General features: G+C 41.6%; 1 protein-coding gene across 1 annotated transcript in view; it reads right to left on the reverse strand.

The window, feature by feature from the left end:
• Positions 1-17,255, reverse strand: part of LOC106092157 (5-hydroxytryptamine receptor 2A) — a 490,553-nt gene that overhangs the window by 36,849 nt on the left and 436,449 nt on the right. Inside the window, exon 5 of the mRNA XM_059370043.1 lies at positions 7,107-8,104. Coding sequence (XP_059226026.1) covers positions 7,142-8,104 — 963 coding nt within the window. The 3' untranslated portion in view covers positions 7,107-7,141. The remainder of the gene's footprint in view (positions 1-7,106; positions 8,105-17,255) is intronic.

Here is a 17,255-nt window from a genome sequence, read left to right on the forward strand (position 1 = left end):
AGAGAATGGGTTAACAAGTGATCATTTTATTACATTATTACTGCAAATCGGACGAACATATATTTTGGAGCTATATCTAAATCTGAACCGATTTCAAACAAACTTCTTATAAATTGTGGTAGTCGATGAGGAAGGCGTTGTACAACATGTTGGAAAGATTAGTCAATAAATGCGCTTGGGCTCTAGGAGTGAAAATCGGTCTATATATATATATATATGGGAGTTATATCTAAATTTAATCCTATATCCATGAAATTCACCAATAATGTATAAGAGTCATAAAAAAATCCTTCCTGCTAAATTTCGAGAGAATCGGTTAACAAATGAACATTTTATTGCATTATTTCTGCAAATCGGACGATCAAATGTATGTTACCAGATATTGTGGTAGTCCTCGAGGAAAGTGTTGTGCAATATTTTGCCAAGATTGGTCAATAAATGCGCTTGCAGCGGCTCTAGGAGTGAAAATCGGGCGATATATGCATATGAGAGCTACCAGTAATATCGACAGTCGTAGACAAATCCTTCCTGCCAAATTTCGAGAGAATCGGTTAATAAATTACCATTTTATTGCATTATTACTGAAAATCGGACGAACATATATATGAGAGCTATGTCCAGATCTGAACCGATTTTTTCCAATTTCAATAGGCTTCGTCTCTAGGCCGAAAACATGCCTGTACCAAATTTTAAGACGATCGGATGAAAACTGCGACCTGTACTTTGTACACAAATTAACATGGACAGACGGACAGACAGACGGACATAAAGGGTGATTTTTTTGAGGTTAGGATTTTCATGCATTAGTATTTGACAGATCACGTGGGATTTCAGACATGGTGTCAAAGAGAAAGATGCTCAGTATGCTTTGACATTTCATCATGAATAGACTTACTAACGAGCAACGCTTGCAAATCATTGAATTTTATTACCAAAATCAGTGTTCGGTTCGAAATGTGTTCAAATTTTGACAAATTTTGTTCAGCGATGAGGCTCATTTCTGGTTGAATGGCTACGTAAATAAGCAAAATTGCCGCATTTGGAGTGAAGAGCAACCAGAAGCCGTTCAAGAACTGCCCATGCATCCCGAAAAATGCACTGTTTGGTGTGGTTTGTACGCTGGTGGAATCATTGGACCGTATTTTTTCAAAGATGCTGTTGGACGCAACGTTACGGTGAATGAACACATTTCGAACCGAACACTGATTTTGGTAATAAAATTCAATGATTTGCAAGCGTTGCTCGTTAGTAAGTCTATTCATGATGAAATGTCAAAGCATACTGAGCATCTTTCTCTTTGACACCATGTCTGAAATCCCACGTGATCTGTCAAATACTAATGCATGAAAATCCTAACCTCAAAAAAATCACCCTTTAGCTAAATCGAATCAGAAAGTGATTCTGAGTCGATCGGTACACTTATCAATGGGTCTATCTCTCATCCTTTTGGGTGTTACAAACTAATTCACAAAGTTATAATACCCTGTACCACAGTAGTGGTGTAGGGTATAATGAATTTGTGTTTGCCGGTTTGTTTGTTTGTTCCGTATAGACTCAAAAACGGCTGAACTGATTATCTAGAAATGTTCACAGATTGTGTAGGTTAGTCTGGAAGGAAATATAGGCTTTATAATTTTTTGATATCGGAAGGGGGCAGACCCTCCCCTTTACCCCAAATCGAGACAATATGGGACTCAAATGAAAGGTATTCAGGAATAGAGTACGAATTTCATATTAAAAAATTGAGTCTAAGTAACTGGGGGGACGCCCCAACCCCTAAGGTATTCAGGAGTAGATTACGAATATAGTCGGGAAGAAGGAATAGTCTTTATAATTTGTTGATATCGGAAGGAGCGGACCCTCTCCCGTTACCACAAAAACACCACCCAAAATCAATTGACATTGGACATAGCTGCCAATTGGCATAGTTGTTGGGAGTCATCCCAAAACACCTCATGCAAAATTTCAGTCAAATCGGGCGAGAATTACGCCCTCTAGAAGCTCAAGAAGTCAAGAACCAAGATCGGTTTATATGCCAGCTATATCAAAACATGGACCGATTTGGCCCATTTAAAATTCCAACCGACCTACACTAATGGAAAATTATTTGTGCAAACTTCAAGCGCCTAGCTTTACTCCTTCGAAAGTTAGCGTGCTTTCGACAGATAGACGGACGGACGGTCATGGCTAGATCGACTTAAAATGTCATGACGATCAAAAGTATATATACTTTATGGGGTCTTAGACGAATGTTTCTAGATGTTACAAAAACAGAATGACGAAATAAGTATACCCCCATCCTATGGTGGAGGCTATAAAAATGAATTTGATATCCCATTGCAGAGCCATGTGTTTGGGGGAGCCGTCGCACTCAAAAATACTTTCCTATTATATTAAAGCTATTTAGAGATTAAATTGTTCGATTTTCGGGATATTGATATTAATTTTTGGGACAAAAACTCTTGGGTCCACCCCACCCTCAAACAGAACTTATTTGCCGATCATGCCGTTATGGGGCTCATATAAAATGTATTTGAAAGTATAGCACGAATCTTATATTAACTATAAGGGCCAAGTGTCTGCGTGGCTACCCTACCCCCGAAATACCGCCTAAACCGGAAATATTTCCCAGTACGGTTATATAGGACTCAAAAGAAAGGCATTTGGGAGTAGAGTGAAAATTTTCCCAGGAACCGAGCAGGGGTCAAACTACTCACACATCAATGAGTGCTTTCCAATTTATGCTTAAACTCAATGATAAGGGAACGAGCACGAACGGCGTGCGACCCCTCTTTGGGGAAAATTTTATACATGACCATGTATGGCATGGTACCACACATGTCGTCACTGCTTTAAAATTTGTCCGATGTTCTCGCCAGGTTTCGAACGCAGGCATTCAGCGTCATAGGCAGACATGGGCTACTGTAGCATGAATTTGATATCCACATTCAGGGCGAAGCCTCTCCACCCTACAAAGATAGAAGAGAGTTAAAGACGGTGCAGCGGAGCGGGCCCGGTTCTGCTAGTTTTCTATAAAAATTGTTTTTGTGATGATGTTGTTCGTGTATGTTGTACGCAACAACAGGCGAATCGAGTTAAAATGGGATCATTGCCCAAAATGTCTTGAGGAATGAATTGTTGCAGTTGCTCTTGTGGTCTTTTCCATTTGCATATTTGTTTTGGCATGAGAAGGGAGGGCATGGCTTTCTCGGCCATCAGTGATAAGAGTGGGTCGCTTAGTTGATGTCAATTTATTACTTTTTTATTTATGTGTATTCTTCCGAAGGGGTGGATGGGAGAAGGTTATCGTTTTATCTCTCAACGACTTAACAACATCGCTTTTAGAAATTGTAAATGTCACTTAAATCGACAAGCTGTGTGGACAGAATTATTTAATATATTCATGATTTGGGTTAAATTGGTCTTTGAAATGTCATGACCATTCATCCCATGCTATACCATCATCCAAACTACAAAAAAACACATTGCCAGCATACCATTTATATGTCAATGGCTAGACAGCTCACAAATATGGAAATGGTATATGAATGGCAAAGAATTTGTTTATATCCGCCAAGCGTATATTTCGATTTTGCTTTATTAATTTTGCCAAATTTTATTTGGAATGTAAACAAACAAAAAAAAAATGCAAATATTTTCAAAACATCATCACACAGTTGTGAAAACTAAAAATAAATATTTTTTTAATTGAAAAAATTTAAATAAAACTTTATGGGTTCTCGCATTTGGCGAGGACTACAACAGCTTTTAGCAGTTATTAAAAGTTATTTCATTTGTATAAAATTGGATTGTTGTTGATTGCCTAAGCGCAGATGCTGAGAGAAAAGTTTTCCGAATATTCACATCGCTTAAGTGCTTTGGATTTGAAATTTTAAAAGTGGCCATTATATTAGGAAATGTTAAAAATATGTATTTTTCAGTATTTTATTGCCTTTGGTTCAAAGGAAGGCTAGGGTTGTCGGGTATTTTTTGGGAATTATTAGAAATTTTTTTAGTAAATTTTTGTAAGAAGGATTTAAGAAATTGGTCTCAGCGTTAATTCTCCAAGACTTAATTTGGGACAAAATAAAAGGATTTTTTGTTTTAGAAATGTTGATTCGAGTGATAGACATGTCAAGAATGATTCAGGATGCCCAGACAACACCATTCTACAACTTTTATAGGATGGCTAATGGAAAGTGTCCATTGGGCACTGCACATTTGGATCTTTAAGTCCCCGGGAACATGCTTTAAGAATAATGGATTAAATGGCCCAAGTCACATTACAGAGCATCGCCACTCCTATGAGTGACCACAATAAATAGTTAGTATCTAACTGTAGAAGAATTTGAAGCCTGAAGCTCTGCAGGCGATGTTATTATAATTCATAGGGGTAGGAATCCAAATCAGCTATGCAAGAAGGCATAAAAAGGTCTTCAGGATGACATTAGACTGGGCTAGACCTTGTGAACGTTAAACCAAACAAGTGTGAAACCAGCCAGCTAACGGCTTCCTGTATAGAACGGTATCAGACAAGGTCACGTACTTAGGAGTGATCGTGGATTGGTAACATCCAGGGCCGTAGTGAGAAAGCTCACAGTGGGACATTGGGAGAAAATAAAAAAAACTACTAAACTGAGAATAAGTAGAGATATATCTTTTGAAATGAAATTGATATAAATTTGAAATGGTTAGAGCTGAGATGCTAGCGAGATAATGTGCAAAAAGTTGTCCAGGCTCCTTTTGGCAGGCTCCCTAAAATTGGTCAACTCGGTATTTCGAAAAATTTTTGGGGTTGTCATTGAAAGTCCGATTTTCAAAAATTAGTTTTTCTATTTTTTTCCGGATAATGCTTGAAAATCCCTACAAAACTCCCATCGCTTGTGGTATAAAATATTTCCACTGGTTTCGGGGATATGCAAATGCAAATTTGGCCATGAACATTCCCTTAAGGAACTGGGTCTAACTTTATAGAAATCCATGAGTGCTGTCCGATTTAATTTTAAGCTCAATTATGAGGCACTTCCTTTTATAAGACGAGCCCGAACGGCGAGCTGCAGAGCGACATCTTTTTGGGAAGAAGTTTTTACAAGCCAAAGTACCTCACAAATGTCGCCAGCATTGGGAGGAGATTACCACAGGAGATTACCCTACAGAAATCGCTTGAGGTGTACAATATTTCCACTGGTTTCGGGGATATGCAAATGCAAATTTGGCCATGAACATTCCCTTAAGGAACTGGGGCAAACTTCATAGAAATCCATGAGTGCTGTCCGATTTAATTTTAAGCTCAATTATGAGGCAGCTACTTTTATTAGACGAGCCCGAACGGCGTGCTGCAGAGCGACACCTTTTTGGGGAGAAGTTTTTACAAGACAAAGTACCTCATAAATGTCGCCAGCATTAGGAGGAGATTACCACAGCTGAAAAATTTTCTGATATTCCTGTCAGGATTCGAACCCAGGCGTTCAGCGTCATAAGCAGTTATGCTAACCTCTGCGCTGCGTTGGTTTCCTTCGGAGATATACGAGTTTTAATTTGTATACCCTGGAGGCCGCCGTATACGTTCTCTGAACCTGTTGTATTATCCTTATATTGCACTTTTTCTTCATAGCAGTCCACCAAACTACTGAGGCGTAGGTAAGTAAGTTTTGGTCTAATCACGCTCCTGTAGAGCCAGTGAACTATTCTGGGATTCAGGCCCCATTTCGAGTCTGCGGCCCGTCTACATAGTGCCCAACATCTGTACGCTCTCAGTACGCTCCTGAATGTGACACTTCCAATTCAGTTTCCTGTCCAAGATCACACCTAGGTATTTGACCTTGTTAGATATCGAAATCGTCTTATTGAGGAAACGTGTTGCGTTAAATTGGCCCACCTTCGTCTTCCTCGCCAATAGGCATATTTCAGTCTTCTTTGGGTTAACATTGAGACCTCTGGGTCTAGCGTAGTCATATGCCATATGCAAGACCCTTTCGGCCCTTCTGCATAGCTCGTTCGGATCCTTACCCGTCTGCGTAGCAGATGGGTTCAAATCCCTCCTCAGTCAGCATACGTAATAGGTCATTCATGGTGGTCACCCACAGGAGTGGCGATAAAATGCCCCTCTGTGGCGTGCCCTGTGCCACTTTCTCCCTTATATTTATGCCATGGAACACACAATTTTTCCACCTGCACCTTAGCATATGGTTTATTCAGTCTTTAAGGACCGGGTTCACCTGGTACTGGTCTAAGAATTGGATCAGTTGGTGCGCGCCAGGGTGTACGTTTTGGCATCGAAGGATTCTTCTATTTTATGCACAACCTCGTGCAGGGCAGTCTCCACCGGCCTTCCCTTGACAAAGGCATGCTGTTTGTATTTGACCAGTTCGCTGGATGTCCTACTCTTTATCATGGTGTCCACAAGACGATCCATGGTTTTCAGTAGAAAGGACGTAAGGCTTATGGGTCTGTAGGCCTTTGGTGTCGCATAACTTGCCTTGCCGGCCTGGGTATAAACACCACCCTTGCCTCCTGCCAGGCTTTCGGAGTATATGCAAGTCCTAGGCACGCTGTGAAAATTTGAGCCAGATGAGGTGCCAGATAGTCTGCCTCTTTCTGTAGTAACCCCCGGAAATATTCCATCAGATTCGGGTGACTTAAATGGTTTGAAGCTCCTCAAGGATTCTTTCACCATTAATTCCGTAATTATAAACCTTCGATCAACGTCATTATTCTAAGATTCCGGTGTCACCGTAAGTCCCTTCGTATCCTGTGGAAAATGGGTTTTCATCAAAGGCCTCAACATGGCCTCCGTTGTCTCCGCTCTCGCTCCCATGTCGTCTACTAAAGTTTCACCAAAAAACAATTTCTTAAAAATGAAATTTTGACAAAATTTCCTTTCGAAATTAAATTTTGACAAAATTTCCCATAGAAATGAAATTTTGACAAAATTTCCCATAGAAATGAAATTTTGACAGAATTTCCTATAGAAATGCAATGATAACCCCAAAAATATTTGGCTGCTTGTTTTCAAAAACCTTACATCCTTTAGTGTCCTCAAACGTGGTTATTAAACCTAATCGTTTGTTGCGAAAGTTCAATGCAACCAAAATTCGCACACTTACCTCTAGCATTTCGTTTGGCCTCTGCCTTTCTATTCTTATAATTTGCCACTGCGATAATGAACCGGTCGGTGGGCTCCAAACAGGATTCTCTTAAATGCCTGACGAAACTCCGGACTGAAGATGGTGTAGATAACGGGATTCAGGGTTGAATTGAAATAGCCCAACCAAAGGAACAATGAGGCTATGCCATCATTAATTTCGCAGGCTTCACACAGCGGCAGTAGAAGGGCCATCACAAAGAAGGGCAGCCAACAGACGACAAAGGCTCCCGTTATGATGGCCAGCGTTTTTGCCGCTTTGCGTTCACGTTTCGCTTCGAGGGTTTCTTTTCGCTTGGTGACCTTATGCATGGGATTAGCTATGCTCGAGAGTTGCTGTTGGGGATTTTTGGGTCGTGGCACTGGCGTCACCTGTTGACTGGAAGCCGAAGCAGTAGCCGGTGTGGCTGAGCTAGGGGCAACTGCCAAGGGGCCACATGGTGTTGTGGTTGGCGTTTGCGGCGATAAGGCTGATATGGAAGTTATTGTTGTGGCATTAGAGGCACTGGTGCCACCTACGCCACCCATGCCTTTATGTGTTGCTGCAGCTGCAGCTGTAGCTGCCTCTGCACTTGGTGCTGCATCATCAGCTTTTGTTGTTATTGTTTGCTGTTGTACTTGCTCCAATTGTTGTTGCAATTGTGGATCTGCCAACACTTCGGTGGCATGACTCTGGAGTAGATGCTGCTGTTGCTGATGATGATTATTGTTGTGGACAGTTGAGGAGGCGGATGTGCCACCATTCACTGCCACCGCTGTTATACTAACTGTACATGTGGGCGTTGAGGCTGGGGAGGTTGTAGCAGTTTTATGCGGTTCCAAAGGATTCTCGACCACAGTAACCGGCTGTGTCAGGCTTTTCCTTTGTTGGTGTTGGGCTTTCGCCGACTCACGTTGTTGATTGGCTAAAGCTACCAGGTGGGACACGGTGGCAATTTGCGTTGATGATGTGGAGGCGACCTGGAAATACAACAAAAAAAAATGAATTGAAATGAAATGAAGTCAAAGCAATACGATTGAATGAATGTCCAGCAATTAATTTGCTTCATGTCAATACAGTCGTCAGCGGTTCATGCCCAATGGCGTTATTGCCATGTCAGGTAATTATAATTAAAAATGCCACAATAATGAAGGAAATTACAAATCGCAAAGAAAATGGAAAATTTAATGCGGAAATACAATAGGACCTCAAGGATTTTTCTTGCATTCTCATGCAAGAATACGAAATTATTTCATTTATAATTGGGGGAGATTTTGCTTTTTTTTTATTTAAATCTTTCCACAATGAAATTTTATTTAAATGACAATCTATGTGGGTATCCATTAATTAATTAAATAAAATTTTTGCAATGGAGTCCATTACTATGGAGCATTGAGTGCACATGCATCAAGCTAAGGACAATTAAAGGCTTAAAACCGATTTAAAAAAAAAAATTAAGCCAAATCGGGTAATAATTGCGCCCTCATAAGGTACAAAAAGTCAAATGGACCGATTGGTTTATATGGGAGCTACATATAAAGGGTGATTTTTTTGAGGTTAGGATTTTCATGCATTAGTATTTGACAGATCACGTGGGATTTCAGACATGGTGTCAAAGAGAAAGATGCTCAGTATGCTTTGACATTTCATCATGAATAGACTTACTAACGAGAACGCTTGCAAATCATTGAATTTTATTACCAAAATCAGTGTTCGGTTCGAAATGTGTTCATTCACCGTTCAGCGATGAGGCTCATTTCTGGTTGAATGGCTACGTAAATAAGCAAAATTGCCGCATTTGGAGTGAAGAGCAACCAGAAGCCGTTCAAGAACTGCCCATGCATCCCGAAAAATGCACTGTTTGGTGTGGTTTGTACGCTGGTGGAATCATTGGACCGTATTTTTTCAAAGATGCTGTTGGACGCAACGTTACGGTGAATGAACACATTTCGAACCGAACACTGATTTTGGTAATAAAATTCAATGATTTGCAAGCGTTGCTCGTTAGTAAGTCTATTCATGATGAAATGTCAAAGCATACTGAGCATCTTTCTCTTTGACACCATGTCTGAAATCCCACGTGATCTGTCAAATACTAATGCATGAAAATCCTAACCTCAAAAAAATCACCCTTTATAAGCTTATGGATCGATAGAAGCCCATTATAGTGCAAAATGTCAGCTAAATCAGATGTTAAAAAGGCGTTTTAGAGGCCCAAGAAGTTAAATCGGTCAATCGCTTTATATGAGAGTTATATCAGGTTATGGACCGATTTGGAGCATAATTGGCACCACTGTTGGCAAACATAACAAAAATACGTGTAAAATTTCAGTCAATCATGTGGAAATTGCCTCTTTAGGAGGCTCAGGAAGGCAAATCGGAAAGATTTTGAACGTATTTGGCACAGTAGTCAAAGCAAAACACCTCAAACAAAATTGCATCGGGTGGAAATTGGCTCTTTTAGAGGCTCAAGAAGTCAAGAAAGTCTGAAAGATTTTGAACGTATTTGGCGCAGTGGTTAGGCTAGATTAGATTGAATAGAGGGCGCCCCATGCCACTATGGACATACACCTAAGCCAGTAATCGGCCTGTTTTGCGCTATAAAAACTATAAAGTTACCTCTAAAAAGAAAATTTTAAGTAAGGAATTCTATTACAAAATCCATAATTGTTTTCAATACCACTCCCCCAAGTTGATTTATGTCTGATATTGTGTCTCCTCCTAAGTGCCGGTATCTGTTAGACGCGTAAGTCGGACAATGACAAAGGAAATGGTCCAACGTCTCATCATCTTTCCCGCATGCTATCGCTTGTCGCACCGATTTTACATAAGTGAGCTCGTAGTCCTATGTGTCCCATTATGATACCAATAGCTATACTGATCCCCTTCTTGCTTCCTTTCAGTAATAGCCTTATCTTCTCACGATCTGAATTCCCCCATAGGATTTTCACCGTCCTACCAACCGTTTTGCTGTTCCACAATGTTGCATTCGTCGCCCACTCCCTTAACTCGGACTGCGTCGACCCGAAAGGTATCAGGTTAACCAAGTTTATTGACGGCAGTCCTCTGGCTTTCGTCGCCAAATCGTCTGCCCTTTCATTTCCTCTTACTCCGTTATGGCCCGGTACCCAAACGATGCGAATTTTGCCATCCTCAGAGAAGGCTTATCTCTTTCTTACACTGCAAGACTCTTCGTGACCTTACCGTCCTGGTTGTAATTGATTTTATGGCAATTTTTTCTGTCGTTAAAGATGTTCACACTCGACGTCCTCGCGTTAGCATGATACCACTTCACGCATTTCGTGATCGCCTGGATCTCCGGTTGCAGGACCGTATTATGGGTAGGGAGTCTAAAACAGATCTCAGTGTCTGGGTTCTCAATGTATACCCCTAGGCCCACTCAGCCCTCTAGCATTGATACATTCGTGTAACATGATCTTTCAGATGGCAATACTAGGGTTCCGTCAATCCAAGACTGTGGTACAGTGGTTAGAAGTCAAAGCAATTTCACTAAGCAACAGGGACAAACTTCTCACTTATCAATGAGTGCAGTCCGATTCAAGTTGAGTGCAGTCCGATTCAAGTGCCGCAGTGCAACCCCTCTTTGGAGAGAAGTTTTCATAGTACCTCACAAATGTTGCCAGCATTAGGAGGGGAAAACCTCTGCTGAAAATTTTTTCTGATGGCCTCGCCAGGATTCGAACCCAGCCGTTCAGCGTCATAGGTGGACATGCTAACCTCTGCGCTACGGTGGCCTCCCAACCGACCTACACTAAAGGAAATATTAGTGCAAAATTTTTTAGCACCTAGCTTTACTCCTTCGTAAGTTTGCATGTTGTCGACGTTGTCGATGGCTAAATGGACTTAGAATGCCAAGACGGCCAATAACATGTATACTTGTTTTTTGGGTCTCAGTTCAAAATTTCAATGAATTACAAATGGAATGATTAGTATGTCCCCATGTCGAAGTTAGTATGGAGGGTAAAAAACGATATGCTTGAGTCCGTGATACTCACAAAATTCTCGGAATTCGGTGATAGTCACAAAATACAATGTTCTCCATTACATGTCACTAAGTCGCTACAAGTCTGGTATTGTGTCGTCACCCCACTGTGCCGGTGTCTGTTAGCCGCGAAAGCCTGACAATGACATAGGATATGCTCCAACTTCTTATCAAGTTTCCCACATGCACTACACATTGCACACATACGGATCCCCCATAGGATTTTTGTCGTTCTAAATTTTCATCGGCGTGGGCGATGAACACGACTGTGGTACAACTCGTGTTCATCGCCCACGCCGATAACCGGGACTGGATCGATCCGAATGGCTTCGGAGACAAGGTAAAATAGAGGAGTCCTATGGTCTTCACGGTCAAATAGTCTGCTCCTTCATCCTTTCTTACTTCGCTATATCCCGGCAACCACACAATGCGGATCGTGTTATCGTCAGAGAAGGCTTTAATCTCATTCTTGCTCTCAAAGACTTTTCATGACCTTACCGTACTGGTTGTTACAGACCTGATGGCCAGCTTACTGTCCGTTAAGATGTTTGCAGTCGACGTCCTCTCGTTAACATCATACCACCTCATGCATTCCGCCCGGATCTCCGCCTGCAGGACCGTATTATGGTCAGGCAGTCGAAAACAGATCTCAGTCCCTGGGTTCTCAAAGTAGACCCCAAGGCCCGTTCGGCCATCTAGCTTTGATCCATCCGCATAGCGTAATCTTCCAGATGTCAATACTAGAGTTACGTCAATCCAAGACTTGCCGCTGGGAGCAGTGCCTAGCACTCGACCTCAAGTGTCGTCTTAGGTATCCGATGGGAAACCTCTTCCATTTTTTCTGGGTTTCCTATCGTTGCCTCAATTATACCGCGATGCTATGACCTGCTCCTTTCCTCTATCCATTCTCCCATCGCCATTAGACACATAGCCGCATTGGCTGCCTCACACTTAATATGTATGGGTCGGATGTCTAGAATAGTCTCCTGTGGGAGTGGTCTTCAAGACAACATGTTCTCTGAACATTTTGTATTATACTTACGTTGTACTTTTTCTCTCCACAAAATCCACCAAGTTCCTGTAGAGCCAGGAGACTATGCTCTATTTCAGGGCCAGTTTCGAGCTTACGGCCCCCGCCCATAGTGCCCAACATCTGTGAGCTTTCTGTTTATGCTCATGAATGTGACACTTCCAAATTCGTTTTCTGTTCAAGATCACTGCCAAGTATTGACCTTGTAGGATATCTTTCTGTTGAGGAAAAATGGAGCGTCAAATAGGCCCTCCTTCGTCTTCCTCTTGCACAGGCAAATTCCGCTCTTCTCTGGTCATCTTAAAAACTCTTTCGGCCTTTTTGCATAGCTGAGTCGGATCTCTACTCCTCACATCGTCCGCGTAGCAGATTTGATCAAATCCATTGACAGGTGAGATGGTCACCCATAAGAGTGGCAATAAAATACACCGCTGTGGCCCAATATGGGGCCCACCACTAATCCAACTGCTCCTTAGTATGTGAGTTTATTTTCGAGAGTCGATAGAGGGAGTGAATGACTCCTCCAGGTTTCTGATTGTTCTCTGAGCATCCGAAAAGTCTTGGAAGCATTCTAAGAGATGACGGAACCTGAACGGAACGGAGGGGAAGATAGTCTGGGCGCTGAATTCGTTTGAACCCTAAATGTCAATGGGATCGGATAGCGTACTGCCTTCTAGGCTGCAAAGGTCAGTACCGACTCTGCGATGATTTTTGGGGGCTGCATTTTGCTGGGCTATGTACTGACTAGGTGGCGGAAGGTTGCAAATGCAAATTTGCTTGTGAACATTCCATTAAGGAACGGGGGAAAACTTCTCACATATCAATGAGAGCTGTCCGATTTAAGTTTAAGCTTAATGATAAGGCCCTCGTCAGCGTCATAGGCTGTCATGCTAACCTCTGCGCTACGGTGCCTTCCAGAGTGGTTTTTATCCCAGGTGGCCGGAGGTTAGGGTGGTTTTTATCCCGAAAGCGGGAAAACTTAGTCATACTCTACCCCAGGACTACAGGCAAAATCTTCTCATCCTTCAATTTGGAAAACAAGGAGGAGTTTTATCTCCTCTTTTGTGGCTTTTGGTGATCAATGGAATTCTGAGATCTTTCGATAGGCATAGGGTTAATGTTGTTGCCTTCTCGCACAACGTTTTCATCATGGTAGGTGGCCGTTTCCTATTAACTATTACGGACCTCGTTGAGGAAGCTTCGCCCGATGGGCGATAGCCAACGGGCTTGGCATACATCTCAGAAAGGCTGAACTGGCGCTATTCATCAGTAGGAGGAAGCTGGCTATTTTTAAGGGATCTGTTCTGAATGGGATGGGCTCCGCTCTCTTCGGAGGCCAAGGACTTGGACGTGATTCTTGATCAGAAACTGAGTTGGTGAAGAAACGTTGAAGAAAGGATCAAAAGAGACTGAATGCGTACTCTTTTCCAGTCGCAACTCGATAACCAAGAGTTGGGCCCTAAAGCCGGGGACCGTGCACTGAATGTTTACGGCAGTCGTTAGGCCAATTCACACTTATGGTTGCAGCAGGATGATCAAGAAGGTACAGGGTGCCGCGGCAGTGTAAATCTCTGGGGCAAGAAGAGGTGCGCCGAAAGAGGATCTGAATGCCATTCTCGATCTGTTGCCTTTACACCTCAAGTTGGGTTTCAGGTACATGACACTTCTCTAACTTAGGCCATTTTTCTGTTCTGCGGGGGCATGGTGTTACCGGGTTGCGCTATATGAGGCGCGACTGATTATTTACCAGGGGAGTCCTTCCTTGTTGAAGGCGTGGAGATCAATCGGCCTTCTTCAGATTGATAAACGCCCGGCGCTAAGCGGTCGATGGTGAGAATATGGGGAGGTGGTCTGATCTCTAAGAAATGATGGCTTGCCAGGATACGTCACTTAGGAGGTCAGGGGATGCTAAGGAAATGTCTGGCGAGCTGCTGCATATCCTCGTAATCCTAGTGTGGGCATCCTTATTCACCGCGCAAAAGGTGGAGCTTTCAATCTGCTCTGTCAGAGCTATGCCCCGCTGGTTGTTACCTAGGGGAGATTGCCATGAAACGTGATACGCATTAAAGTGTCTTAGAACCAGGCGATTGTGGCCAGACGTTAGCCCACTTATGTCTGGCTTGTACGCTTGGTCATTAACTGGGTCACGACTCCAACTTGCGGTATGTACTTGGCAATACCGGACTTGACTGCTATCCCCATGAACTTCATGTTGGAGTGACTAGCGGCAGGCGCAGGCTGGTATTTACCTTATGTTATCAGCCGCTTGCTCTGCGGCAAGCCGTTCGGACTCAGCAAAAAGAAGGAGGTACTTGTATTGGGCGAAAGAACCCACTATTGTAGTCGTCAATGTATTCGCTGCTTGGGAAGTCTAAAGTATTTTGCCTAAGTCTCCCTCGAAGTAGTGCTCCAAACTTTGTTCAGTTGGTTTTATACTTATTTCTGAAGCTTATAGGATTGAACGCTGGCCGTGCTCATTCCTGCACCTTATCGAACAGATTCTCCAAACATTTTGTCGCCTCCTCTATAACCCTTTTAACAACAGCAAATGTGTTTCCTGTATTAAGTGTTATTAGGTTTTAGTTAGTTAAGAATTCCACCTGGGCTTGTTAGAAGTCTCTATTCTTGATCGTTGCAAAATCTTAGACCCCGCATCTTTGTCCGCCCAACAAAAAATTTGCACAAAATTGGAAGCACTTAAATTTGTGTGTGTGTATACTGTAAGCACTACCAAGAAGCGCAATTGTTTCTTTTGCTGAATTCAGCGCTAGCTTTTAGTAATTGTCGAATTGTAAAATTGAAAAATGTACTAACTCGAACGGTCATTATTTCCATGCAAAACATTGTAGTGCTGAAACAATCGCACCTTCGATGCACTAACGTAAGCGGGTGCTTACTTCTCTGCATACAAAGTTGCTTTCCAGTATGGAAGCATTGTTTTTGTGTTTTTGGCACGATCTTTAACGAAAGATAGAAAATGAAAAGATTCTAAACGAACATTGGATTACTAACAACAGATCAGAAAGGTGACAACGATTTCTATTAATCATTGTGAGCTTCTATAAGCGCTGAATATTATACATAGTGAAAGCGCCTTCAAGTGGGACATTGCCTTATGATATCACCAGTGAATTTAGTGCACCTTCCTTACAAAACTGCTGAAAATTTAGCGAGTTTAAGCCTGCGCTGATGCCATACAGTCCGATCTCCTGATCAATGAACTGTCATGTCATTTTATTGGGTTGCCCAAAAAGTAATTGCGGATTTTTCAGGTCGGCCAAATGAAGTTGATGATGACCAAATCAAAGCATTAATCGAATTGGATCGTCATGTAACTGAGCGTAAGATAGGAGAGAAGTTAAATATACCAAAATCAACCGTTCATTATCACATAAAAAGTCTTGGACTGGTGAAAAACCTTGATATTTGGGTACCACATGTATTGAAAGAAATTCATTTAACAAACCGAATCAACGCTTGTGATATGCACCTTAAACGCAATGAAATCGATCCGTTTTTAAAAGGAATCATAACTGGAGATGAAAAATGGATTGTTTACAACAACGTTAGTCCAATACGATCATGGTCCAAGCATGGTGAACAAGCTCAAACCACTTCAAAGGCTGATATCCACCAAAAGAAGGTTATGCTGTCTGTTTGGGTGGGATTGGAAGGGTGTGGTATATTTTGAGTTGCTTCCAAGGAACCAAACGATTAATTCGGATGTTTACTGTCAACAATTGGACAAATTGAATACAGCCATCAAGAAGAAGCGACCGGAATTGGTCAATCGTAAAGGTGTTATATTCCACCAGGACAACGCTAGAACGCACATATCTTTGGTCACTCGCCAAAAACTGAGTGAGCTTGGCTGGGAACTTTTGATGCATCCACCATATAGCCCTGACCTTGCACCATCAGACTACCATTTATTTCGATCTTTGCAGAACTCCTTAAATGGTAAAACTTTCGGCAATGATGAGGCTATAAAATCGCACTTGGTTCAGTTTTTTGCAGATAAAGGCCAGAAGTTCTATGAGCGTGGAATACTAAATTTGCCAGGAAGATGGCAAAAGGTTATCGAACAAAATGACAATTATATATTTGATTAAAGTTCATTCTAAGTTTTATTAAAAATGCATTTACTTTCTTTTAAAAAATCCGCAATTACTTTTTGGGCAACCCAATATATGTTTTAATTATTTTCTTCATATCTTGACAATGTCCGAGAGTTCTTATAACTTGATTTAAGTTTATTTTCCATAATGTATTGTATGCCTTCTATATCCCAAAATTACTTATTTTCATCCTGAAATCGTACTATCTCCGAAAGCATAACGTCCTTGGCCGTCCTATCGAAGGAGAAACATTTCTAAAATTAAAATGCAGTGCTATGTTTCAATTTGCAAACATTTAGCACAATGACAAAATGCTCTGAATACATTTCCACATTTCAAATGCTGTAAACCAAGTGAACGAAATCATTTGCCATTGTCTACAAATAATAACAGAGTACACACATCCGTTTTTGGGGTAAAATTTTGAGTTTATGGAAAAAGGAGGAGATGATTTTGCATATATAAATACATGAATATTTTCTCAAACAAGCATCATCAGAATATTATGAATTATTTAACAATAAAATAAAGACATAAATGCCATGACTACAAAGCATCTCTCAACCTCACCACCATAGGTGCTCTGGCGAAGGGAAGGGGAATTCCTAATGATATCATCGTAAAAGTGAAGAATTTTTGAGGAATTTTTATTTTAAATTTATGATTGCAATTTGGATGATTTGTGCGTCCGACACTGATTTAAAATGCTAATTTGAGGTAGGGCCAAGAATTTGGGAATTCCCACAGATATGGCTGGTGCGGCAGCCATCGCTTCGTTCGCCGGCTGTCGGCAAGTGAGTGTGTGTGTGTGTGTGAGAGAGAATAAATAAAGATACATCTAAGTAAGTGTATAGTTACAATATAAAAATCTAGCTACAATAAATGTAACAACAGCAGTTAGCTACAACAACAACACTAATATATAACGAAAACAATTGCCTGACCCAAAGAGAAGCCATAGCTGGGGCAAGTGTGAATGG

The sequence above is a fragment of the Stomoxys calcitrans genome, chromosome 5, assembly GCF_963082655.1.
Source record: "Stomoxys calcitrans chromosome 5, idStoCalc2.1, whole genome shotgun sequence".
Classification (NCBI taxonomy): domain Eukaryota; kingdom Metazoa; phylum Arthropoda; class Insecta; order Diptera; family Muscidae; genus Stomoxys; species Stomoxys calcitrans.